Source organism: Orcinus orca, chromosome 14, assembly GCF_937001465.1.
Source record: "Orcinus orca chromosome 14, mOrcOrc1.1, whole genome shotgun sequence".
Lineage (NCBI taxonomy): Eukaryota > Metazoa > Chordata > Mammalia > Artiodactyla > Delphinidae > Orcinus > Orcinus orca.
This window is the reverse complement of record NC_064572.1, coordinates 65,814,922-65,842,877: the sequence shown is the minus strand read 5'-3', so window position 1 is coordinate 65,842,877 and position 27,956 is coordinate 65,814,922. Positions and strand designations below refer to the sequence as shown.

Genomic DNA, 27,956 nt, shown 5'->3' with positions numbered 1-27,956 from the left:
AGTCATGGAACAAGAATATCAACATCTCTTCAGTGAAGTTTCTGACATAAAAACAGAGTAGAAGTTGCTTAAATAAGGCCACTATAAGGAAATAAAAGATCATATCAGAAAAACTAAAAACATAGGCATCAGGTTAGCTAGCAACAGCATCAGAATCATCTGGGATCTTGTTGCAAGTGCAGAGTCCCACCAGAAGAAATACTGATTTGGCACCTCTGGGGCGGAGTAGGGGAGCATAGGAAGCTGCCTTTATAACAGGTAAGTGACACCAGATCACACTCTAAGAGAAAAGGCACCGTTTCTACCATCCACTTTCTCTGAGCCCATGGATCAATCACCAATTATGTTTTTAAGTTTCTAGCAAGTCAGGTTGCTAGATAAAATACAGGTCACCCGGGCTTCCCTGGTGGTGCAGTGGTTGAGAGTCGGTCTGCCGATGCAGGGGACACGGATTCGTGCCCCAGTCCGGGAGGATCCCACATGCCGCGGAGTGGCTGGGCCTGTGAGCCATGGCCGCTGAGCCTGCGCGTCCGGAGCCTGTGCTCTGCAACAGGAGAGGCCACAACAGTGAGAGGCCCGCGCACCGCAAAAAAAAAAAAAAAAAATTATATGATTAAATTAAATGGTATGAAAAATTATGGGTGATATATCAAAATATAATACAAATTATTAATAGTAAGAAATTAGTCGTTGTTTATCTGAAATTCAAATTTAACAGGGCATCCTGCATGATTATTTGCTAAATCTGCCAACCCTGCTATCAAGGGAATTTCCAAGCACACAAAAGTAGAAAGGATAGTAGCAGAAACCCATGTGTAACCATTCCTCTGCTTGAACAATTATCAATATTTTGCCCCAAACATTTTTTATTTAAATTTTGTGCCTACCATTAGGCTCTATGCAGTGAGAGATACAGAAAAAATTATGTCCTCAGTAGCTTCTGGTCAAGTTGAGGGTACATGATAAACATTCAAGAAGTAAGTGCTAAAGCATATAATTCTGACTGTAAGTTCCACAGGAGTTCATGGAAGGGAGCATCAGTGTTGACTGAAGTGGTCTTGGATAAAGTGAGCCTGGAGTTGAGACTGTGTTAGGCCTGGTAAAATCTGCATAAATAAGGAAGAAGTGAGCAGGCTGTCTAGGTAGGGTAACCAGCATGACCAGGTTTATTCACTTGGCTCTATAAAAGTCTCTCTCCATTTGAAAGCACTCACCCCTCATGCTTCACACTTTAATCCTCCGGGCCCACAGCAACTGTCTCACATCAGGCTAATAGACATCAAGCACTACTGCAAATTACATCATCAGAACCGATTAGCTCTTGAACATGTCAGCACAATGGCTGCTCCATCTTCTCCGGGTGACTCGTTAGTTAACCTCTGCAATATGCTGTCTTTGACATCATTGGGGAGTTCAATCTTTCCTTGATTGAAAGTAGCCCTGGGGAGAATTATAAATTGGTAAGAGAAATAAAATTCTATTCCATCGGCCAGCTTTATGCTAATGCTTATGAAATGCTATGGCTACTTGAGCCTACAGGCACATGTCAAATAATTAAGAAAAATGAAGGATGATGCTGTATCTTATCTCTTGAATTACATTAACATTAAAATGGTCTATGCAAGTGACAATAACACAAAATGTGGGGTCTTATAATTTAATAAGTTTTCCCTTTTTAATTCCTCTCAACTTTAAATGCAACTAATTCAAATACTAAGGATGAAAAATTTTTTAATACTTTATTGAAATAAAATATAGATACAGATGAAGAAACATTAAATGACCAGTATCCTCAGAATCCCCCTTCATGCTCCCTTCTGGAAAGTCACCACCCCCAACAAAAAAGTAACCAGTATCCTGACTTCAAACACCATAGAATACTTTTGCCTGGTTTGCATTTTATGTAAACAGAGTCATACAGTACGTACTCTCTTCTGTGTATGGCTTGCTTCACTGAACATCACATTTGTGAAATTCAAGAGATGCTAATTTTAAAATGACTTTTGTTATTAAATAAGTAATATCTAGTCAACATTAAAAAATTGGAAAACACACCATCATTTTTAATTAGTTTAATGTCTGTACATAATTTATTTGATCAAGATTATAAGCTTTTACAAAGGTCCTGCATAAAAAGTTCTCATTTTTTTTTTAATTCTAAAGAGAGCAAATATCCATTTCTTTTTTTTTAATTGAAGTATAGTTGATTTACAGTGTTGTGTTAGTTTCAGGAATACAGCAAAGTAATTCAATTATATATATAATATATATATATTCCTTTTCAGGTACTTTTCCATCATAGATTATTACAAGATATAGAATATATCAATAATTCCTTGTGCTATACAGTGGGTCCTTGTTGTTTATCTATTTTATATATAGTAGTGTGTATCTGTTAATCCCAACTCCTAATTTATCCCTCCCTCCCACCTCCTTCCCCAGAAAAGTTCTCATTTCTTTTTGATCTTTTTGTTAATCCTTTTATCCTGGCCTATTATTATGACTATTAATCCCATTTCTCCAAAACTTAATCCTTAGTCAGCTCCTAGTGCTTTACAATCCTTGCAGCATGTTTATAATAAGAAGAGGAATGTAAGAATAAGATACAGAAGTTTATTGTCCAGCTGGTGTGCTCACTGGTAGCTGGTAGCCACTAGGGAAGCAGTTATGTTGCCAGCTCTGCCCCTGTAAGGACATCTGTCATCTGTCAGAGCAACACTCTAGGGCTTGCTCAGAAGAGTGGGTGTGCATCTAGGACTTAAAGTCAAGAATCAAGGTTTGATTGTGTCTACTCACCTCATTATAAGCATTACTCCAATTCAAAATTGTCCATCTATCTCATAAACTACCCAGTAAGCACAGGAACCTCCACCCTTGGCAAGACATTGTGTAGATTTGTGGCTTAATTGACCAGGCATAATGTAGTGCACAGGTGCCTGTCACATAAGTTAACTCACCGTGAACCACAACCGTGCCCAGCATTGCCCTGAGATACAAGCTTTTTTTCCCAATTTTTAAAATTGTGGTAACATACACATATAACATTTACCATCTTAATCATTTTTAAGTGGTACTAAGTGGTACTAAGCGGTACTAAGTACATTCATGTTGTTGTGCAACCATCACCACCACCTATACCCAGAACTCTTTTCATCTTGCAAAACTGAAACATTGTACTCGCTGACTAGTAACTGACTGACATTGACTGACATTCGCTCCTCACCCCAGCTCCTGGCAACCACCATTCTTCTTTCTTTGAGATACGGACTTTTAAAATACAAAATGCAAAATTCTTTCTCATGCACTTAAGCCAGGCTCCTGGGACACAAGTCGTTCTCTGCCCTCCAGGATGAACCCCAGCTCATTACCTCCTGCTGTCTTCATCTTTACAGAGGTCATCATCCTAATGTCTGGATCCCCTTTGGTGAAATCAGACCACTTAGGCAGGAAGGAGAGGTTACTTCATTTAAACGTAAAGACCTAGACAGCATCTCACCCTCAGCCATCTCTTAGTGTCAATTCCAGGTCTTCCCATTCCAGAAAGTGCTCCAGTGGATTGCACTGGTTCACACGGGGCCTTCTGCTGACTTAGGAATCTTCTCAAACTCCATGTGGCAGGATGGGCTGTGAGTAACTGCTTTCTCCAACTAGGTAATTTCTGACCTTGTTCTAAGATTCAGTCCTTTACTTCTTATTTCTTGGCTACCTTATCCTGCCTGACCCAATGGATCTGCTGTTAACTAAAAGCCCTGCCATCAGAGACTTCCAGCCATAGCTGGTTGAGAAGATCAGCAATGATCTCCCCAAAATGCAATCACAAAACTGGACAAAACTGACCAAAACGAGACTTCTCCGGCGGTCCAGTGGTTAAGATTCTGCGTTCCCAATGCAGGGGGCACAGGTTCAATCCCTGGTCAGGGAACTAAGATCCCGCATGTTACAGACCTTAAAAAAAAAAAGACCAAAATAACCATTTCAGCCTTCTGAGAATAGATCAAAGACACACAACAATCTGAAAAGTGCTCATGCTTGAACTTCAGGTAAGAACAGTGGGAGTCTGTGGCATTCTGGCCCCTCCCATTCTCCTCCCTGCCCCCACCCCAGGTTGGCCAATGTAGATGTTCTGTCAGGGCAGAGCAGGCTATCAGTACCAACAATACCTCTGCCACAGTTGAAGGGGCTCATTCAATTTGGAGTGCCCATACCTACAGGGAGAAATGAAGATTACCAGAGATGATAATTATATGGGCTAATATAAAAGACTGCAGTTATCTATTTCTCATGTCTTAACTTCTTTAAATACATACAATTATTTAAAGCAATAATTACAACATTGTATCGTTGGTTTTATAGCATATATAGATGTAACATATACGACAATAATAGCACAAAAAGGCAGAAGGGAATAGAGATATATTGAAGCAAAGTTTCTATATTTTTCTAGAATTAAATTAGTATTAATCTGAAGTAAATTGTGACAAATTAAGTTGCATATTGTAATCCTTAGATTATAATCCCTAAAAAAACTAAATTATTTTTAAAATTAACAGAATAATTTAAATGTTACACTGAAAATATTTAACACAAAAGAAGACAGTCAAGGCAGAGAAGAAGAATGAAAAAGAGAATTGAGCTATAGAAAACAAATAGATAAATGGCAAATATAAGTCCAACCATATCAATAATTACATTAAATGTGAAGAGTCTAAACACCCCAATCAAAATGCAGAGATTGTCAGACTGGAAAAAAAGGCAAGATCCAACTATATGCTGTCTACAAGAGACACATCTTAGATTCAAAGACGTAAGTAGATTGAAAGTGAAAGGATGGAAAAAGATATTCCATTCAAACAGTAACCATTAGAGAACTGAAGTGGTTATATTAATATTAGACAAAACAGACTTTAAGACAAGAAATATTACTAGAGACTAAGAGGGACATTTCATAAAGATAAGAGTCAATACATCAGGAAAATTTAACAATTATAAATATACGTGCACTTAACAACTAGGACTCAAAATACACCAAATGAAAACTGACACCTATCTCAGAAATAACCCAGGTGAAAAAAGGGGAGGCAGGGTTACTGTTTCCTGATCCCACCAACTCTGTCAGGTCCCTCACCTTATTCTGCCAAGTTACATAGCATTTATCCTGACGTGTTGTAATCATGGGTTTACTTATTTAGCTTACTTAGAGCATTTTTGCCATTTGTATTCCCAGTGTATTGCACTCTTTAGGAGATACAGTTTGTTTTTAAAAATTAATTGATTAATAAGTGAATGACAACCCAGGTAGAGTGGGGAGAAACGAGAGTATGGCGTATTCCAGGAACTCTGATGCCTTCAGTAGCATTTCCCAAATTGAATTCCTTGAGATGTTAATAGAGTTTGGTGCTCAAACTTGACCCACTCTGTTCATTTCTTGGACATTCTCAATGCATATTACTGTGTAGAAATGTGTTTTCATCCTTTCTCAAACTCATTTGCCCAGACTTTTATTAATATCTTGAGGAAGTACAGCTCAGAACAGCATTGGGGATGCTGACCTAGAGAGTAGGATAGCTATGAGGGGTTGGTGGGAGAAGAGCCTACAGAGTTGGGTCGTGGCCAGGCCATGAGGAACCTGTTATGAAATATAAGGAAACCTGAACTTTACTTTGCAGACTACATGTAGTCATTGAAAGATTTTAGACAAGGGAGTAACATTGTCTAAATTACATTTTATAAGGATCATCCTGGCAGTAACATAGATGATAAATTGGAGGGAGGCCCAACTAGAGGCAGAAGGACTGGTTGGAAGGTGATGGCAGTGATCCAGGCAATAAATGATGAAAGTCTGGACTATGGCAAATGGGAACAGGGAGGAGGGACTAAACTAAGAAGACATATTTAGGAAGCAGAGTTGACAGATCTTTGTGATTAATTGCATCTAAGGGTGAGAGAGAGGGAGATATCCGTGAAACATTCCAGTTGTCTGACTTGGCGGGTGGTGCTGATGTTCACGAGATAGGGAAGAGAGGGACAGAACTATGGAGGAAGAGGTTTAGTTTGCAGTACCCAGGAGTGTCCAGCTGGAACTTCAGATGTGGAGCTCAGGAGAAAATTCTGGGCTAAATGTGAAGAGGGGAGAGTCCCTGGAATATTGGTTCAGTTGAAGCCATAGGTTTGGATTAGGCTACTCAGTAACAGTACATGGGATGAGGAGGAAGTGGGCAGGAGATTGAACTTTGGGGAACATCAATATGTAAGAGATTAACAGAGGAAGAGCACACTTCAAAGGAAGAAACGGAAAGTTAGAAGGGAAACCCAAAAGGATAACAGGAAACCAAGATGGGTAGGAAGAGAATATGATCAGATCAACATGTAAAGCTAGAAAATCAGAAAAAAAGATGAAACATGATAAGGAAAGGAAAGTACCATTGTATTTGAGAATTTGAATGTAATTGTTAACTTTAGGAGAGAAGTTTCAGTGGAGTGGTGGACTGGGGTAGAGATAGTTGAAAGTTAAGTTAGGGTGAGCCAAATGATGATAGATCGAATTAGAGATGAGGAAGTGTGGATGAGGAATGCATATAACTCTTCCAAGAAATTTAACTTTGAACAGAGAGCAAGAGAGGGAGAGAACAGTAGTTCAAGGGCTGGGGTTTTCAGAGATGCTGTTTTCTTAAAGCTGAATGACATTTAAAAAGAGGGGAAAGCCTGCGGATATGCCCAGGGGAAGCCAGAGAGCGGGAGCAGGTGACATGGCAGGGGACTGAGCAACACCGCTGAGGAGGCAGGAGAAGTGGTACAGGTGAGGCCCCTGCAATAGACCCGGCAGTATTTTCTTACACTAGTCTTTTCACCGTCATTTGGTGAATATCCCTAGACGTAATTTTTAGAATAGATTCAGTAAATTGGGTAGGGAAGTCATCTTACATATTTTTGGATTCCCTACCGTAGTATTTAGATGCGGCAGGTATCCCTGAAATTTTTTTTTTTTTTTTTTTTTTTTTTTTTGCGGTACGCGGGCCTCTCACTGTCGTGGCCTCTCCTGCTGCAGAGCACAGGCTCCGGACGCGCAGGCTCAGCAGCCATGGCTCACGGGCCCAGCCGCTCCACGGCATGTGGGATCTTCCCGGACCGGGGCACGAACCCGTGTCCCCTGCATCGACAGGCGGACTCTCAACTACTGCGCCGCCAGGGAAGCCCTCCCTGAAATTTTTTAAATTCATTAAATCATTCCTCTGATCAATAATCAACAACACCCTATTGCTTACAGGGAATAAAAATAAAAATTAATTCAAGCCATTCAGAATCTAGCTAAAACCTTGGTCTCCAGCCTGCTTCTGCTGCAGCTGCCCTCCCCAGCCAGGCTGCTATGTTGGCTTTTGCCCACAGACATGCCTTGCTCATCCTGCGCCTTTGCCCTGCTCTCACCCCATCACAATACTATCCCTCTCTTTACTTATAGGGAGACTGAGAATAAAATTCCAACCTGTCATGGCCTACGAGGTCCTCTGGGACCTGCTTTCTGCTTATGCCTCCAATTACGAATGCAACCACTCTCGTCTTGCTCTCTTCTGTTCCTCCAATAGGGAAGTATTTTCTTGCCTCCAGATATTCACGCTTACTCTGACCACTGCCTGGAATGTTCTTTCCTTAGCACTTTTCGTGGCTGGCTCCTTCCCATCTTCGGGTCTCATCTCATCCAATCAAAGTAGATCTGTATAAAGTAGATCCCCCACCCCATTATGAGTGATCATAATATACTTTTAATTCCTTCAAAGCACTAAGAACAATCTGTACTTATTTTATTCATTTATTTGTCTGCTGTCTTTCCTCTTTCCCCCAACAGGATGGAAGCTCCATGAGGGCTGTACTTGATCTATCTTATCTCCTCTTTACCCCGCAGTGTCCAGTACAGTGCTTGACAAGTGCTTGACAAATACGTTTCATGAATGAACGAATGAATGAATGAATAGTTCCTCCATAGTTTCAAACTCCAGCTTAAATCCCCACTCCATAGTGAATGATGATAATAGCTTATATGTATTGAGTGCTTACCTTGTTCTAGTGGTTACATATATTATCTTACTTGATGAGTCCCCTTCTCTTCACTCCCAATTTACCTCCTGTAATCCACATAGTTATTATTCAGGCCATGCAATTTAGCCTCTTGCTTTGTTATTTAATATATTCCTCTTTTTGCTCCAGTGAAATAAAAATTCTTAGTGCTCCCCCATAGCATACAGAGAGTGCTCAAAGTATGCTGAGCGGCTGAAAATGGCCCCCCAGGGTTATAACATTAACATAATAAGAATGTTGATAAGTTGTCTTTATTATAAACTTCAAACTACTCATCCACTCATTTAAACTTCGAATCTAACTCAGCTTGCAAGTGGACAAACTCTATTCTACCTGTCGAAAGACATTCTAAAATGCCGAAAATGGTTAAGGCAAGACAGTTTGCGTTTTGAGGTAGAAGACATGCAGTTCAACACCTCATTTTCCAGAAGAATTTCCTAAAGTCTTAACGTTCTAGAAAGGATTGTCTAGTCTGTCAAACATGCTTGCAAAACCAAGTTATTTCACATTGAGAAGCCATAAGAAAAGTTCCTAGCATTGTGTTGACTGTTGGGTTTTGAAATATCTGCTTTGCAGTGTTGTGGAATCCCCAGCTGAAAAGCCGTCCAGTCCCTTTGCACATCTAGGCAGTGGCCTGAGGAAACTGGAATCTATCCTGATGGAGATGACAGGGAAGAGGATCCTCCCAAACTCCTCTAGATGCTTCAGCAGTCTAGAAAATTCCATTCCACACCCTACTCCACATTTTGAGCTCAGATCAAAAGGAGCATCCCTAGACTCCAAGGAGTCCTTCCTTCACTGTAAATGATGACCTCAGGGGCAGTCTGCTCTGGTCACCCCAACTGGGTGTGACCCTCCCCAAGGCCAGCAGTAAGCTTGGAGTCCCCAAGGGCCGTTGTTTCCAGCACTCTACCCTTGAGAGCCATAAGAGTCATTGCTGAAAACTTCTCGGGCTCTGCACACACCCAGTAGTGATTTTCTTCTTGAGTTCCACCCTAGAGCCGATGTGTACAGTCAAAAAATGTCGCCCAACCTGTCTTTCCCCATCTTACAAGTCAGCTGGAAGCACCCGTCCTACTGGGTGTCATACTGGGTGTCCTTCCTTGAAGAGAACCTCCACCTATTAGAAAGGTGTATTCTCTTAATTAAATCTTAAACTTGACAGATCCAACTGTTCATCGCAGTAGAATCTGGGCAATGCTTTACCAAGGATTCTGTTTGTTAGCTTCTTCAGTGGCCAGGGATGTAATTAAATTAAATGCCGTCGTTCTAATGACATACATTTTCTGTTCCAGCTGCTTGAAGTTCCTTCTCTGCTTAATAGTTTAGCAATTATCTCTTTGGCCACCACTGACCTCCCCTGGGAATGGCCTGCCAACATGACCTGTACTCCTGACATTTTAGAGGAGTAAATTGGGAAGAACTCCTGCCATCTCAAGTAATGTCATGATGTGGCTTATTTATTTATTTATCAGAATGCAACATGGCTATCTCTTCTCACTTTAAATTAGGACTACTGGGGACAGGCACCATCAAGGTGGCCATCATTTACCAGAACGCCAGTTTTCAAAATTCTTAAATGTACAACATTCCGTAGTATAGACATTGTAAGAGGGAGACAAACTTTGTCATGATCCTGCAAAGAAGGCTAGTCTTGGGCAGAGCAAAGGCCTCGCATTCCCTCAAGGGCTCAAATTTAGATCCTGACATTATCTAAAGTGAGACTGTACAGTACCAGAGATTGCGTGTGTTAATAAATCATTTATCAAGTGTAAATAAACATTTTAAATACGCCACAATGTAATCCTGCTTTTGTATTGCTTTGTTTATGTGTTCATTTACAATATCAGGGACGGAAAAAAAAAAAAGTTGTCTGAACCAGTCCCAACCTCTCGGAGGTCATGGCTCAGGGACCCACGACTAGTGGGGTCGGGATGAAAGGGGGACTTGGAAGGCGGGGTTTGGGCAGCAGGAGTTTCAGGGCCATCTCCCAGGCCTCGGTGATTTGGGCTCTGCGCTCCCGCGGAGGCTCAGGGAAAGCGCTGCTAGAGTGAAACGGGCCCCGCGTAGCCCTGCCAACCCCGCCACCACCTGGAAGAGAGCATCCAGCGAAGCAGCCGCGAGACGCAAAATGGGGCGTGGCCGTGGGCGGAGTGGGGCGTGGCCTCGTGGGGATGGGGCGGGGCCGCGGGCGGCGCGAAGGAAAGGCCGGGGCGGGGACACAGTGGCTGGTCTGGCGCGAGGGATGGTGTCAGGCCCTACCCCCACCCCCCGCTGGGAGCACCAGAGGTGACCTCGGCCTAGCGCTCCTGCTCCGGGCGGGGCCGGCGGCGGCGCCTCCAGGCCGTGGGCGCCAGTGGCCTGCTAGCGCCGGAAGGGCCGGGCCTGCGCGCTCCGGGGACTTGCGGGCCGACGGCGCGGGCGCGGGCGCGGCGGGAGGGGCTACGGCTGATCTGTTTTTCGTTTCCTCTTACACCCTTTCTCAGTGTCATCCTGAACACCGGAAGGTTCAGCGGCAGGGCTACGGACAGACCCACCCACTCTGCCCCTCTGTTGTGTGGCCACGAGGACGCCCATTCCTCTCTGGACTCCACCCATTAAAGCGGTTTCAGGGTACGCATATGTGGCTATCTGTCCCCAGAGTGAAAAGTCGGTGTTTAACCGTTTAGAAATGGGAACTTTTGGAGAAGGAGAAACACTCCTATGGGGCAGAGGAGTTTCCTGGGGAAGAGGCATAAGGAACTCACGGGTCCTCACTCGAGAAGCACCTCTTTACAGGTCCCCCGAGGGCGCAGGCCTGGCCCTTCTGGCGCTAGGAGGCCACCGGCTCTAGGAGGCCCCTGGCGTGCAGTTTGACAGGCCCCGGACCCCTGGATTTACCCCTTCCAGAGTTCGGGATGCTCGTCTGGGAACAGCTTAGGGGCCGTGCGGATTTCATCCACTTTAACAGCTTTGCGTCCTGGTTTTTGTCTCCCATCTAGCTCTTCGGCTGTAGATGCAGAGCTTCTCAGGGTTGGCTGGAAGCCACAGCCCAGCCTCCTGATGCAGTCTGAATCCAGCCGGTGTGAAGAGGAAACTCCTTCCCTCTCGTGGGGTTTGGATCCTGTGTTTCTAGCCTTCGCCAAACTCTACATCAGGGATATCCTGGACTTGAAGGAGTCCCACCAGGTGCCAGGTATGTGGCTGGTCGGCCTGGTGTGCTGCTCTGTGCTGCATCTGCACCCCACCCACCCTTCCCCAAAGCTACAGAAATCTGGGGCTTAGGGGCTTAGCAGAGCCTTTCCAGCTGCAGGCTTTGAAATTGACATAACCTGGATCCTCAAACAAGTTCATTTCTGTGCAAGTAAAAGCAGTCTCTTTTTTATTTTTTAAATAGATGCTTGGGGGAGTAACTTTGTACTGAAGAATGTTTTTTACCTGGGTTTGAGGTCTTTCATATTTAAAAATACTCAGTTTTTCTCTGGACCTGCTTGTGGTGGAAAGCTCAGGCCTTGCTCCCTTTCCTAACTTCACCACTTACCTGGCCTGGACATGTGACTCACCTGTAAAGTTTAGGTGTCTTCATTGTAAAATGAGGATTAACCGTGCCTGATTTTCTTGTGGGGTTTGGTTTTATTTTGAATAGATGAGAATCAAAATAAAATAAACTCCTTGAGAGGGAGGACATCATGTGCCTTGTTCATCTATGTAATCCCAGCACTTAAACAGTGCCTGGCCTCTGGTAGGCTCTCAAGTAGTAGTAATTGGAGCAACAAAGCATTATAAATGTAAAGTTAAAGAAATCATTTTTTTAAATTAGAGTGGTGGTCACTAAAAATAGGATCTTCATACCCCCAAATATAGCAAATATAGTTTAGGGTAAATTTAAGTAATTTACATAGTTGTGGATGTATCTTCACATGTTTGCTGTATGAGAAGTTTGGTTAAACTCTCTTTGCCATTTTGAATGAATAGAAAGCTATGAGTCAGAAGTAGTTCAGAATCTCAAGCATGCAGTTTTAATGAGACCACATTTTGTGTGTTTCCCGTTCTATGTACAGATATATTTGGATGACCTTATACTAAAGCCTTTTGTACAGATTTTTCACCACACCTTCATTTTCTAAGTATTGTTGGAAATGATCTGGTTTTTTCCTTGGAAGGCAGCCATCCTCCCCCACTGTTGTCTGTTTTCCAGAACAGTCTGGTAGTCTTCATAGCTTATCTCCTCAGGAAGAAATTAATTCACACCAAATGCCAGGCTTGCGTAAAGATCTTCTGTAGGTACTCAAGGAAGTATCAGGGATGCTATAGGAGCTTAACTCTTCCTGTGGGTGAAGAACTGTATAATGTATTAACAACAAACCAAGGAAAACTTCTCCCAGTGATCTTTGTTATGTCGCTGGTGGTAATGTTTCAGATGTAGTTTTTAAAATGAAACTGTTGTCAAACCCCAGTTTGTGTGCCTGACACACAGTGAGTCCAAACAAATCAAAACGTTGGAGTTTGGAGCAGAGAGAGGTTTATTGCAAGGGCCAAGCAAGGAGAACAGGCAGCTCAGGCTCAAAAAACCCGAACTCCCTCATGGTTTTCAGGGAAGAGTTTATTTATGTATGTATGTATGTATTTATTTATGGTTGTGTTGGGTCTTCATTGCTGTGTGTGGGCTTTCTCTAGTTGCGGCGAGCGGGAGCTACTCTTCGTTGCGTTGCACAGGCTCCTCATTGTGGTGGCTTCTCTTGTTGCAGAACATGGGCTAGGCGCACGGGCTTCAGTAGTTGTGGCACGTGGGCTCAGTAGTTGTGGCACACAGGCTTAGTTGCTCTGCGGCATGTGGGATCTTCCTGGACCAGGGCTCGAACCCACGTCCCCTGCATTGGCAGGCGGATTCTTAACCACTGCGACACCAGGGAAGTCCCCCCTCAGGGTAGAGATTTTAAAAGCAACATTTGGGGTGAGGGCTACAGGGTTTATGACCTTCTTCTGATTGGTTGGTGGTGAGGTAACAGTGTGGTATTCCAGGAATTTCAATCATCAACCTTCTGGTTCTGACCAATCTGGGGTGTCAGCCTGTAGTTACCATACTCCACCTGGGTGAGGGTCTTAGTTCCTGCAGAACAACTCAAAGATGTATATCAGACTATTAGGTATATCCCTTGAGGGGGAACTAGAACTCTGTTTTTTGATGCACTATTGTTTCTTGACTGCTTTTTCTTTGCTTCTGCATTCCCTCACTCCCCTAATTAGTAACTACTTGAACCTGCCCTTTGGAACTCAGGGAGGTCTAGGATCCTGAAGCCTTTTTCCTACAAAAAAGAAACAATGGGGGCTTCCCTGGTGGCGCAGTGGTTGGGAGTCCGCCTGCCGATGCAGGGGACATGGGTTCATGCCCCGGTCCTGGAAGATCCCACATGCCGCGGAGCGGCTGGGCCCGTGAGCTATGGCTGCTGAGCCTGCGCGTCCGGAGCCTGTGCTCCACAACGGGAGAGGCCACAGCAGTGACAGGCCCGTGTACCGCAAAAAAAAAAAAAAAAAAAAAAGAAATGAGGGACACGGAAATGCTTTTGTATCCAGGAGGGCCCTGCTTGGTTTCAAAACCTCATGGTTGAAGAAGACATTAACCATAATTTCATAGAGGGATCTTCTTTAGACTATACTCTAGGGTTCTGAGGGGTGGGAAATGCTACTAGTTTAGGTTTTTATTTTTGTATTGTTTTGTTGTTGTGTTTGGTTTGGTTGTCATTAAAAAAAAAGTAAACCTTTTATTTTGACTGCATAAAATTTAGAAATGTTTAAACAGCAAAGAATATCTTACACACACAAAAAGAAACAAACGTGTAATGAAGAATTTGGCTGGCCTGTGTTCGAGGTTCCTGGAAGATCTTTGGATTTCTGGAATGATAGGAGTGTTTTTGTTATTCATGGTGGACCCCTTGAACCACATCTGAGTTTATGCTGATGAGGTGCCTCATGCTGGGCCGCTAGGTAGTTTCAGGGTGGGGGCCTTTCAGGCCTGAAAAACCAACCATGTGATTAGAGGGTTGGCTTTGAGCCAGGTGACATCAACCCAACCCCGCAGGAGGGGAGGGGGACTGGAGATTGAGTTGTCAAGTGGGCAGTGATTCAGTCAATCTTGCCTATGTAATGAAACCCTAATTAAAACTCTGGACATTGAGGCTTCGGTGAGCTTTCCTGCTTGGTAATCATACTTGATGTGTCAGGGTGGTGTGTCCTGAGGACATGGCAGCTTTATGCTTAGACTCTCCTAGACCATGTCCTATGCATCTCTTCATTTGGCTAGTCCTGGTTTGTCCCCTTCATTATAAAACTGTAATCTTAAGTATAGCACCTTCCTGAGTCCTGTGTGTCATTCTATTAAAGTATCAAACCTGAGGTGGTTGTGGAGGGTGTTGGTAGCCAGTTGCTCAGAAGTGTGCATGGCCCGAGGACCCTCAAACTTGGGGCTGATGCTTGAAGTGAGAGTCTCTTGTGGGAGACAGTGTCCTTAACCTGTGAAATTCAACCTTACCCTGGCTAGTTAGCGTCTGAATTGCCTTGCAAAGTGGTTGTAGAATGTCAACTCCCCGAAATTAACCTGTGAATTTAGAGTTAAACTAATAGAATATCGTGAAGTTTGACTGTGGTGGTTTGGTTAGGGATGTGTCCCCCGTGTCCCCTGCATTGGCAGGCAGATTCTTAACAACCTCGCCACCAGGAAAGTCCCAAAAGTACTTTTAAAAAAGAGAAAAAAGGCAGCTGTCTTGCTGTGGGTGTGGCTGTCACTGCTGTGAAAGCTGAATCAAAGCTACCTGTGACCCTGGGTCCCTGAGCCCTTCCAGAGTGACCCTCCTCCTTCCTGGGGACCTGATGATCCAGGGGATGGATCCCCTGATATGGTTGGAGCTCTGTAGGCTGCATGTAGAACAAAGGCAGCAGAAGTGAAAGGACCACTTGGGAAAGGCTGCAAGTTAAACTCAGCATTAGCCAGTATCTGTTGTTATTTTCTTTTCTTAGCTCATCAAGCTTTCTCTCAGTCGATAGAGCTGCCATCCAGCTTTCTCAAGTTCTTTTCCCATAGAGGAGATTCTAGTGTGAAGGAAGTGGTTCTCTCCATTGCTTTTTCCCTGTCCTCCTTTTTTATTTTTGTTTTTTTTATTTTTTGGCCACACTGTGCAGTATGTGGGATCTCAGTTCCCTGACCAGGGATCAAACCTGCACCCCCTGCATTGGAAGCGTGGAGGCTTAATCAGTGGACCACCAGGGAGGTCCCATCCATGTCCTCCTTCTTCTTGTTCAGGTTGTGCTTCTGACGTGTATAGTTCAAGTTTCTATACACTGGGGCAACTTTCTTCTCTGTTTCCAAGCAGTTTATATCCTCCTCAATCAATTTTCTCTTTGTGATTTTATTCAAACCATCTGTTATTTTCTGCTAACTTGTCCTCCATTGTTCTTTTTGTGTTGCTTTTATGATGTTTTTCCTTGTTTTTTTGCATCTTTGAGTGACTCTCTCCTTGAAGACGAGCATTGTCAGTCTATGAGATGAAAGTTTAGGGGCTTCCTTGGTGGCGCAGTGGTTAAGAATCTGCCTGCCAATGCAAGGGACACAGGTTCGATCCCTGGTCCGGGAGGATCCCACATGCCGCGGAGCAGCTAAGCCCGTGCGCCACAACTACTGAGCCTGTGCTCTGGAGCCCGTGAGCCACAACTACTGAGCCCACGTGCCACAACTACTGAAGCCTGTGTGCCTAGAGCCCATGCTCCACAGCAAGGGAAGCCATCGCAATGAGAAGCCTGCGCACCGCAACAAGGAGTGGCTCCCGCTTGCCGCAGCTAGAGAAAGCCCGCATGCAGCAGTGAAGACCCAATGCAGACAAAAATAAATTAAAAAATTAAAAAAAGTTTAGGGGGCTCCCTTTTCTGTCTTTTTTCAAGAAAGTCTACTGTGTCCTCCAGTGGAGGCCTGTTCAGGTTTTTTCAAGTGTTGCCCACTTGAAAAATGTAATGTTGGTAATGTTGGAGGACTGGCGTCTACCACAGGTGACTTGACGACTTTGTTGGCTTGTGTCGTCAGTCCAGTCTTCTCTGTATACTTGCCTTTTCTGTATACTTCAGCCAAGGCAGAACACCTTTTGGCTGGCTCTTTTCCCCTTCTTAAAGCGTGTGGGCTCTTCATTATAAAAACCACCATAGTGGCACATACCAGGGTGTCCCAAGAAGACCCAAAGAATCCTGGGGCTTGTCTCAAGCTTTCAACATCACCAGTAGAGCACCCCACAGTGGCTTCTGGACCAGCTGGAAAGACTCTTGAGGGGCAGGCAGCAGGCCCTCCATGGGTCCACAGGGCCTCCCGCTGCCGGTGTCCTGGGAGCCACACCAGCCACGCAGAGCCCTGGGGGGTGTACCGTCTCTGATGGTACCAGGAGCACACCGTCTCTAATGGCCGGCAACCAGGACAGACCATCAGTTAGGCTGGGGGAGACAGAGGCCAGTCAGGTTCTAGGAAAGAGCTCTCTCTAACTTGGCTCTGCTCAGCGCACAGATAGAAAGTCCAGCGCATTTGGGGAAGCAGAAAGGGCTGACTGCAGCCAGAGACCAGTCTGGAGCTCAGGCCACCCTCATCCCCCCGCCCCAGCCCTACAGCAAAGCTGGACCAAAGCAGGGCCATACCATAGCCCGTCTCTGCACACAAGCGTGTCAGGGCATGATGGTGGGGCACACTTCAGCAGAGGATGCCATGCCCCTGACCCTGGGGTAGGCTCATTCTCCCCATTTAAAACTTCCCTTCTGCTGCAGTAAGCCCGAGTCTGCCAGCAAAGGTCCTATGGGGGTCACCCTCCCCTGAAGGTGCCCTCTCTCCTTTGTGTCTGATCAGTGCAGGCAGGCAGGGCTGGAGGACTGAGGGTTTCCCCACAGGTCATCACAGGGTTTCAATGGTAAGAACTCAGGAGAAGTCAGTCAGAACTGTCCTGCTCTTAAGATTTCATGGATCTTCTGTGGAACCAGTTTGACCCTATTCAGTCCAAGTGTTCCTGGAGGGAAGCGATTCTGCTCCGGGGATGACACAGGGACCCAGGCTCCTTCCCTCATGTGGCTGTGCCGTTTCAGCTCTTGGCCCCCAAGGTTGCCCTCTGCACGGTCTCCAGTCCACCAAGTCATCTTTAGAAGTTTGCCTCTGCTAGAGGGAGGGCCTGGGTGAATTTGACATCTTCAAACCACGTCTCACTCCCCTGGAATCTCTGGCTAACTGAGGCTCAGAAGCTCCTTGTCCATCCCCTGGGGACTCGGCCATGGGCGATTGGTCCCCAGCCCCTTTATCCACATGGGAAACAAGAGAACCATCAGTGGAGGCCATTCTGGGGGTTCTGAAGGGCTTCAGGGTTCAGGCTGCGGGGTCCCCTCCCCCCATGGATGTGGAGAAGACAGACTCTGACCAGACTTGGCGAGGACCAGAGAGGGTGAGGGTGGCCAAATACCTGAAGTGATGACTGATTCTTTTTTTTTTTTTTTTTGCGGTACGCGGGCCTCTCACTGCCGTGGCCCCTCCTGTTGCGGAGCACAGGCTCCGGACGCGCAGGCTCAGCGGCCATGGCTCACGGGCCCAGCCGCTCCGCGGCACGTGGGATCTTCCTGGACCAGGGCACGAACGCGTGTCCCCTGCATCGGCAGGCGGACTCCCAACCACTGCGTCCCCAGGGAAGCCCATGACTGATTCTTTGTTTGCAATTCATGTATTTATTTGAAAAGGAAGTCGCCATTTTAAAGTTTATAGCCTCTTTCTGAAAGTAAAGAATTCGGTCATCGTAGGGAGAAAAAAAATGGCTGGAGAGGATTTTAGTCCAGACTCTTTAGCTGCAGGTGACAGGAACACAACGCAAGTAGCTTAAGCCCAAAGAGGCAGTTCAGGTAAGGATGTTGGGGGCCCCACGGGAGCCGGGACAGCGCTGGGGTCTTGGATGGGAATTGAGAGCTCACCACTGCCAGGAGTCCCTCTGTTCCATCTCGGTCACGGAGTCCAAAAAAGGCCTCCGGGAGTCGGTGGGTAGGGTTCTTCCTCTCACGCTTCTCCTCTGGCGGGAACCTGCCTGCTGGCATCTGTTGCCTAGGCTTTGAAAATAGAATTTTAAAAAGAGAAGTTTTTGAGTCGTAATCTACCGGCCCCAAAGGGTAGTGTTTTGTAACCTAATCATCTTCTCTTTTTCTTAAAAAAAAAAAAAAAAGTGCTACTGCTAATTCGTAGAAATGATGACTGGTTTCCTAGAAAAGCCAGAGAAGCCTTTTCTCGTGGTTTCCTCTCTTTCCTTTTCCAGTCCCTCAAAATATAGTACTGTGTTGTGTCTCATAATACTGCGGCTGCTTTTAGGCCCTTATGAGAGTTCTACAGGCAGGTGCATTTCATTCTCACAAGTGGAAAGAAGATTAACCACATCTAGTTGGACAATATTGGTTTTCTCTTTTCTGTGCTAGTACAAGCTTCTTTAAAGCCACACTTTCTACTTATAACCCTTGAGGAAAAGACATCTGAATTTCTTGGGGTTTGGCATTTGTCAAGAGCTGATTCTTAAGTCTGAAATTTTAGCAAGCAGCATGCCACTGATTTTTGACACAGTTAACATTTACTGAAGCAGAAAATGTCATCATACGTTATATGGACTTTGCCTTTTTTTCCCTTTAATTTCAGGTGTATTTTTTTACAGTGGGCATCCAATAAAACAGGTAGATATCTTGGGAACTGTAATTGGAGTGAGAGAAAGAGATGCTTTCTACATTTGTGGAGGTAAGAACAATTGTGTCTGACATTGAGTTTATGTGGAAGGACCCCACTTAACTGGACATTGTATTTGAAGCAACCCCAGCCTTTCAGAGCAGCTGGGGCCTCTCATAACCCCCATGCACTTGTCCTCTATTGGGAACCATTTGCAGCCACCAACATGGACTAAGTGTAAAATGAGGCAACGGGTGGGAATGATACTGATGAATATTGTCAGGTGACAGCTGCTGGGGAGCTAGGAGGCAGAAGAATTAAACTACAGTCTAGGGTCACTGGTTGATCAGGGACAGATACCTGATACCTAGGGCATAGCTATAAATAGCAAAGGATGGTGAAATATGTTTATATTGATACCTTTAAAATAAAAAGGCCAGATTAACATTAAAGTAGACTCTTTAAGAAGACAAGGAGATATGAAAAATAATTTATAAGATTTATATCCAGAACAGTTTAAAAAAAAAAAAAAGCTTTTTGGTACCCAAAGGGGTAAATATCCATTATCAGAAAATTTCCCTTCCCTTATGATGATAGAAACTAAATAAAGGGTTTCTGTAGTTTGGACACCAGTGAACTATTAGGATATGATTTTAGTGTCATGGGTCTTGACTTTTTTTTTGCATTGAGTTTAATGTAATCATTTTAATATATTGCCTAAGATTCTCTGTAGTTAAGAGGCCAAGCTGGATATTTTGTGGGAAGCTTAACTTTGAATTCCAACCTTTGCTATAATTGACATTGTCACTTTTTGTTGTATTCACTTGGATTTGTATTCTTTTTCTACTTGGGGAAAAACAGAAGGCAGTTGAACTAGATGACCAAGAACATTTCATTGGCAGTCTGTGCATGACTGATAATTTACAGATACAATTTCTTCAACATATATTTATTTTCCTGGGGATGGTTGTCTTGTGCTTATAAAATAACATGTGAGAGATGAGATTTCTCATGCCCTCTGCTTTTTCCCAGCTTGTATTTTTTTAAAACTCTGAAATAGATCACCTTGTCATGCATCCCCATACTGGATCTCTTCTCTGCTTTATTTTACCATAGATACTGGTTCTCTTTTTCTCCAGGCAGTTCAACAAACATTCACTAAGTTCCTACAGCATACCCAGCTGCTGGCAAGTACGTTATCCGTACTTCCTCTCCAAGTACCAGTGATGAAATGATAGTATCTGTCAGTTTACAGAGCACTTATGCATGCATAATTTCATGTTATTCTCCTCCCAATCTTTTGAAATGGAAAAGACAGATATTATTTCCATTTTATAGATGAGAAAACTAAGGTTCAGTTACTTGCTCAAGGTTCCACTGATGGGTCCAATCTCCTTACTAACTCCAGTGTGCTGTGTAGTCTCCATAGAACTCAAATTCTAAAAGAAAAAGAGATTTTTCTATCAGTGTTACTCAGGGGCTGGGGGCAGGGAGGGATGAGTAGGTGGAGCACAGAGGAAGTTTAGGGCAATGAAAGTATTCTGTATGATTCTGTAATGGTGGATGTGTGTCATTATACGTTTGACCAAACCCACAGGATATACAACACCAAGTGGGAACCCTAATGTAAACTATGGACTTTGACTGATAATGATATGTCAATGTAGATTCATCAGTTGAAACCAATGTACCACTCTGGTGGGGATGTTGGTAATGCAGAAGCTATACGTGTGAGGGGGCAGGGGATAATGGGAAACCTCGGTATCTTCTGCCCACTTTTGCTGTGAACCTAAAACTGCTCTAAAAATAAAGTCTATTAAAAAGGTTTTTTTTTAAAAAAGAAAGATTTTTCTCTGTCCCATGCCCCTCCTCCCACCCCCCCAAAAATCAGCTGCATCTGGTTTTTAATTTTCTGATTTTTAGATCAGAATGAGGCTATTTGAGGACATCAGTCCTGGCTGCAGAACCAGGCCAGATATAATGCCTCTGACCTAAAGGGGTTTCATTTAACCCCTTTTCCCATCATAAAGAGATGAAGGCAACATGGCTGACTCTTCCCCAATAAACATTTCTCTTAGACTGGATGTCGTGAGAGCATGGCACATCTGTGGTTTGTGGGGAAATGAAAAGCGTCTGAAGGCTGAAGTAATTGAGAGTATAAACACTTGGGACTTTAATTCCTGTGAGGCCTGTTCAAGAGAGAGCTGCACATACCCCGCTGTTCTCAGGCCCAGCTTGGCTCTCGGGCCACCTGCCAGGTGGCTACTCCTGCTGTCCCAGGTCCTCTTCCTCCTGACTCACTGCAGGCCTATATGCTGGGGTTGCTTCCTGCTCACCCTGATTCGTCCCATGGCTGAAACAAAAGGCCGGCAGCCCAGGCCATGCTGCCCAGCTAGGGAGGACACTGCCCAGCATGGCAAGAACACTCCCCTTCCAGGGCCTTCCAGTAGCCAGGCCTCAGGATGCCAGGGTGGTGTCTGCTGGGAGAGGTTAACAACCAGGAAGTCAGAGAGTTTGGTGGCAGTGCCCTGAGCACACAGAGCACCTGGCAGCAACTCAGGCTCAGACCTAGAATCCTGGGAGACAGTCAAGACCAGAATGACCTCACATTTTCTAGAACAAATACTCATGTGCCAATATTTTTTGACTTAGAATTATAAGGCAAAATTTTAAACTGGCCAGAGAAGTAGTGTGCCTAGAAGTGTCATACATTATTTTTTAACTCAAAATGTCCTTATTGATTTTTTTTTTTTTGCTTCTTAAAATGATACTCACTATAAAATAAAATTTAAAGCTAGAGAAAATTTTAATGCAGTACATAAAGCTCATGTGAAATGCTGTAAATCAGATAAAAACAATATCAGTGTTTAGGTGAACATCCTTCCTAGTTTTTCTAACATGTTCCTAATATGAAGAAATATAGATATGCCTTATTTCTTTCTGTTTTTAATGTTTCTGGAATTAGGCTTACAGTCAATGTATACATTGAATATGGGGTTCCTTCTACATACTCCAAAAGAAACTGCTATTAGCATTTTAATGTCTTAAGATCATTTCTGTCAAAACACACTATTTAATGTTTTACGTAAATTAGCTTATATATGATATATATGACTATATATATATAATTTCTGTTTTGCAATGAGATTAATAGCAATGACCATGGATCTTCATTATAACTTTGTATTCTCATATGCCATGCCATTGTAATTTATTTAACCACTTATATATTTATAAACATTTAGGTTATTTCCAACTTCCAGAACTATAAACAATATTATAATGAACAGCCTTATACAAAATATATATATCTGTGCATTTGTTCCATTTTTCTCTTTAGGATAAATTACTGGAAGTAAATACTAAGTCAAAGGATATAAACATTTCAAAATTTGATAGACATTTCCAAACTTAGTCTTTAGAAATTTGGTATGAATTTACACTCCTGCTAACAGCATATGAGGGTATCAGTATTTTTAATATTTGTCTTCTAGTAGTTGAGAAGTTATTTAAATGTGCTTCTTTTTTCTGGTAACTAGTGATTTAGCATACTGACAAATGTCTGCTGGTCATTTTTGTACCTTCCATGAATGGCGTATTCTTTTTCTTTGCCACTTTTTCTCTTATAGTTTTGGTCTTTTCCGTATTAATTTGTATGAGTTCTTTATATATTAAGATATTAACTCCATTATTTGGAAAATTGCTATACAGTGTTAGTTTTTAGTTGGTCAAATACATCAGACTTCTAGAATGAGTTGTGATTTTCAGGTCTGTTTAAAGAAGTCTCCCCCCACCAACTGTAAGCCCAGGATTGAAAGTATTCACCCATATTTTTTTTCTCATCTTCTTAAGTTTACCTATATTGTATTTAATAAAATAAAATCTATCTAGAATTTATTTTAGTATAAGAAGTATTCTTCTCAGCTTCTGCTTTAAACACAAATTTAAACAAGCAATAAAGAAATTTTGCCATATGTTTCTTCTATATTACATGTGTTTTTACAACAGTCTAGCTTATGATTTTTTAAAAATCATTAAGCCCACCGAACCCATGTTGATCAACCTCTGTTCTGAGAGTGTCAGAAATTAGGCCAAGAGAAACACCTCTCATCCTTGACCCTATCATCCTTGAAACATCTGCAAATTTTTCTGCAGTTATAAATCCAAGTACAATGGAAATTCTTTTTTTTTTTTTGGCACTGTGGCTAAAATAAGCCAGACCAATACTGCTTGTGTGAACGAGGTATAATTATTTTTTATTATGAAAATAAAACTTTGCCCTTCTGTGATATGCTTAGCTTTCCTTACATCCCCTGCAGTGGTAAGGACAGGGTAGAAGCTCTTTCAAAGAGAAGCCCAGGCCAGAAGACTTGGGATGCTTTGTCTTGGTAAGTCAGCAAGCTATCGAGAGAGCACATGGTGACAGATGGCTGTGCTCTGAGTGCCTCTAACCACTGATCAGGCAATGGTCTCTGGTTGCAGGTTGGAGTGCAAGGCTGATTTTACATGTTAGCAGATATTGAGATCTTTGCACTTAACTTCCTGAGGACACCATTTTTAGGAGAGGTTAATACCCTTGAGATAGGGTAAGAGAAATGCTGACTACATTCTGCTGGGCTCATGTATTACACTGACATTGCAGACAAGCAATTCCCACTGGATTGTGGTGAGAGATTATTTCTAAGGGTGGAAGAAAAGTTTGCTCAGGGATTTGCCCAACCAGGCTATTGAAAATGTCGTCTTACAGTTCGGCTGAATGCAATGGCAATGTGCTAATTCACCTGTAATGCCCATATCTCTGTTCTACACTTTTACGCTTCTCTTGCAGTGGATGATAGCACTGGAGTTATAAACTGCTTCTGCTGGAAGAAATTGAATAATACCAGATCCTCATCAGGTAATTTTATTTGCCACGCTTCTTTACCTTTACAGCTAACCAGTAGATTTTACTTAGGGTAGCTCAGCGGAGTAGCTGGAGTACTAATTTTCACATTTATTCATTGGTGAATTACATTGATCAACTTGAAGCACTACACCCAGAACTTTGGCTGCTCTGCAAACTGATATTAGTGGGGAGCCAGTTGCTTTTCTTGCTCTCATTTCTTTGGTGCTCACTTCCTCCTAAGCCTACAGGAATGTGAATAGGTTACTAGAAGTTTCAGTGTTTCATTTTTACCATGACATTATTCCACAAGATAGTTAGCCTAATTGCTGATCAGGTGAGAATCCCCTTGCTCTGGGCATATCACTTGACCAAAGCTTTTTTGAAAGCTTTTGCCCTGACATGGTTGCCACTAACATCTATGCTCCCATGATCTAAATTTTCTGAAATCTCTAGCTTGTTCAAACAAATATGCCAGGAGTTCTAAGACTGATGAGAAGGTAAGATAGGATTCCCTTGAAGTTAGCCATTAAATAATATTAAATAATATAAACTAAAAAAGAACTTTAAAATAGTATATTGAACTCATTGACTATAACTGAAACAGCATTTGGAATTTCTTGAGTCTGTTTTAATAGTCCTTAGGTAGTTTTTTGAGTTGCATAAGTTCATAATATATATCAAAATATATATTGTGCAATAGTGGTGATCATTTTTGGTTCTAGAGAAGCTATGGAAACTGGGGCCTTGTTTTTCTCTGTTTTATAGCATATGCATTATGATGCCATATACACTGGGGTTATTCAGTAAATATTACCTGCTCTGATATCTAACATCTACTATCTATGTCCTCCTGTTATACGCGTGGTAAGAATGTGTAACACTTGGAGTAGTTTCTTTTTCTTTTTGACATTACCTGTCAGAATCTCAACTTCCTACTTTGACTGTACTGACCAGTGAGATGCTCCTTTGCTTAATTTTCTGATGTATTTATATTTAGAATTTGTCTATCACTGATGTATTTATATTTAGAATTTGGCCATCACTTTCATATAACTTTGGTATTCCTATTTCCTAATTTGGGAACATCTATATCAGTGGTACTACTTAGTACTACTTAGTACCACTAAGCTTTGCAGATTAGAAAAAACTTAAGGCAGACAACAGGTTTTTGTGCAGATATCTCACAGGTATGAAATAAACCTATATGACAATCAGATATTTGAACTTTCATATATGTCCAGGGTATTAAAATTATTTGCAGATTTATGGTTGTGGTATTGTCACGATCTTCAATCAGAAGGTGTAGTTTCAATATGCATACTTGTTTTAAACCAAGGGTCAGCGGACATTTTCTGTACAGGGCCAGACAATAATTGTCTTCTGGTTTGTGGGCCATATGGTCTGCATCTCAACTGTTCAACACTGCCATTGTTAACACCAAAGCAACTATAGACAGTACATAAACAAACAAGCATGGTTGTGTTCTAATAAAACTTTATTTACAAAAACAGATTGTGGGTAGATTTGGTCCATGGGTTGTAGTTTGACTGTTGTTTTCGACATTGTTTTAATTTTCAAAATCAACTCTTTTTTTAAAAAATAAATGGCAGCAGAAATATTATATGATTCAGTAATTTTTTAGATAAAATGTCTATTAATACTGAAAGTGAGATTTTTTAAATATCTGTAAGTAGATGAATAGATGAACAGTCACAGTTGGTAGCCTTAATCAGAAATTGCTTTGAGAATAAAAAGTGAGGGTAAGGGTGCAAGGAGAAAGCCTGAAAGTGATTCTCATCATGTTATATATGAAGTGATATTTTAAAATTGTTCCCAACTAGCCCATTCTCTCCTTTTAATTTAATCGCCCTTGGTTTTAAAGCTTTCCACTGGAAAGTGTCCATTGAAGACTAATTTTTTTAAACGAAATTTAGTCTGAGTCAAAATCATGTTCTAGTCAGCTACAGTATAAAAATATAATATTAACTCCTATAAATGTCACACTGATTGTACCATTTGGACTTAGCTTATGAGAAAAGTTAAGAAAGCTTGGAGCTTAATATTAGAATTTTAAAGAGGATTTATCTTCCAGCGTGGAATAGGCTACTTAAAATGAAATTCTGTCAGGCTCCAACTATCTCATTCTACTCATTAAATTACACAGCTTGAGCCCTTCATTTGGCAGTTTGGTTCACCCTTTAAATGAAAGCTGAGCCTCTTTTTCTCAGACCAGCCCTCAGTCTGATCATTTCAGCAGTGCTGTATGAAGCATTTATTATCACCTATAATGTCTGAATCATGGCAGTGAAATTTATAAATACTTTTAAAGTTCAGCCTAAATGGAAGAGGACTTAGGGATAGGAACCCAGACAGAATAACTTTTTAAAAAGTAATACTTGGGTATTTTCTGAAGAAACCCAGTAAGTTGAGTAACATTAATGCTGATTGTGTCTAGATTCCAAGCTCTTGGTTACTGGTCTATGCAAAGTTCTCCGAGCTCCTTAGGTTGCTGTTTCCCTTACTATAGTCAGTGTGTTAAAAGTAATAATGCCTTTGCACATTACAGAGCCATGGTTATCTAAGTTGTGTTAGATTAAGAAGCACAAAATTTGATCAATAGACCATTATTCATTCCATTATAGGAACCCTAGTATATGACAAAGCAGAAATAATACAACAGCAGGAAATAAGTAAGCATTTAACAAATGTTGTTGGTTCAAGTAGATAACAATATTAAAAAAGAGGTAACTGTGATCACTGTCTTACAGCTTACATAAAATAACCCAAAGAAGATAGAGTTGTGTATTTATCACAATAAGTATGGGGGTATCTATGTTAAGCTCTTATATGTTAAGCTGTTAAAGCAATGAAAGCTATCATCAGTGACAAGAGGGATAAACTAAAACATTTTTTTCAAACTTTTATGTATTAAAATGAAATCAAATAAACATAAAAAAGAAAGCAGTGGAATGGGGAGAGTGGATGTAATAAGCATAACTGATAAAGCTTCCCTGCATTTTTTTCAGAAATGAACATAAAGTGTTCAAAAGAGATGAAGGGCTTATACATAAAGAAATGCAGAGAGCAGATCATCTTATATAAAAACACATGGTCTCTCTGGCAATTTAAAAGCAAAAATAAAACATTATAGAATCATTATGTATTTTTTAAGGTGTTAAAAATCCAAATGACTGAAGCCAGTATAGGAGCTGCAAGCCCACACATTGCTGGTGACACCTTGTAAAAAGAGAATGGTTTGATTGGGGTTTTTTGGCAAACATTCTGATAATATGTAAGGAACTCTAAACCTGTTTGTACTTTTCTATCCAGTAATCCCCAATGAAAGACCCCAAAGAAAACAAAATTTTTGTCTTGAGGGCTTAATTGTTCATTTTCACAAGTAGCTGACATTTATTGAATGTTTCCTATAGATCTGACATTGCGCTAAGCTCATGATATAAGGGTTAACTAAGATCATACACAACAGCTCCATATGTGAAGGGCACTGTTAAATCTGCATCATAACTGAGGAAACAGGTACAGCAAGATTAAGCAGTCTGCCCAAGGTCACACAGCTAATAAGAAGTGACCTGACATTCAAGCCAGGTCTGTCTGACTCCCTTTACCCAAGCTGACCTCTCAGCCCCATACAGTGGTAGTGATAAAAACCAAAATAAAAAATTATGAAAGAAGGAAGAAATATTTAACGAGATTAGCTGAACAAACTGTGGCATATGAACATGACAGAATGCTATTTTGTTATTTAAAATGCTGAGTTGTATAGATTCTGTGGATACATGTGTGTATTTGAAGTGATGCTAGACAGAAAAACAACACAAAATTGTTTACACACATGAGCTATAACCATGGAAAATGTAATTATACTCACGGGTCAGGCAGCAGAGAATAAAGAATAAGCAGGAAGGCTCTGGAGTCAGAGACCGCCAGGGTTTGAACTCCAGCTTTGTTGCTAACTAGTTATTTTACTGTGGGCAAGTTGCTTGACCTCTGTGTGACTCACTTTCCTCATCTGAAAAATGGGGCTAATAATAAGAGTGGTTGTGAGGATTAGATGCACTGATAGGTTATAAAGTCCTTAGAACAGAGAGAGAGAGAAAGAGAAGGTTAGCCTAGTTACTCAACAAAGAAAAGTGAGAGAGATTAGGGTGTTGAGCACCTTGGTGGAAAATCAAACTCTGGCCAATTTGCCTTCCCCATAAACAACCACAAATGGAGACTCTTGGGCACCTTTTCCCTCAGGCCAGGCCTCTGTCTCCCAGCAAGGACACTTTAAAGGGTTGTTTAGAGCTATTGCCACCA

At 42.2% G+C, this 27,956-nt stretch overlaps 1 protein-coding gene and 1 long non-coding RNA gene across 9 annotated transcripts in view; one reads left to right on the top strand and one right to left on the bottom strand.

Moving 5' to 3' along the window:
• Nucleotides 1-154: 154 nt before the first annotated feature.
• LOC125960978 (uncharacterized) lies at nt 155-10,182 on the bottom strand. The gene is made up of 3 exons (XR_007471236.1): nt 3,838-10,182; nt 1,215-1,440; nt 155-1,106 (listed from the first exon to the last, which is right to left on the bottom strand). It is a non-coding gene; the product is annotated as an uncharacterized LOC125960978 (long non-coding RNA).
• Nucleotides 10,183-10,340: 158 nt separating this feature from the next.
• STN1 (STN1 subunit of CST complex) overlaps nt 10,341-27,956 on the top strand; it is a 43,262-nt gene continuing 25,646 nt past the window's right edge. For 2 of the 8 annotated variants that reach the window (XR_004481309.2, XM_033421088.2), the window contains exons 1-4: nt 10,351-10,683; nt 11,052-11,245; nt 18,728-18,823; nt 23,580-23,648. Coding sequence is in view for 7 of the 8 variants with exons in the window: in XM_033421088.2 (XP_033276979.1) it covers nt 11,113-11,245; nt 18,728-18,823; nt 23,580-23,648 (298 nt within the window). In the remaining variant the exon portion in view is untranslated. Of the gene's footprint in view, nt 10,684-11,051; nt 11,246-18,727; nt 18,824-23,579; nt 23,649-27,956 lie in introns of all 8 variants that reach the window. The other 6 variants (XM_049696855.1, XM_033421089.2, XM_012531590.3 and 3 more) reach the window with 6 other exon arrangements.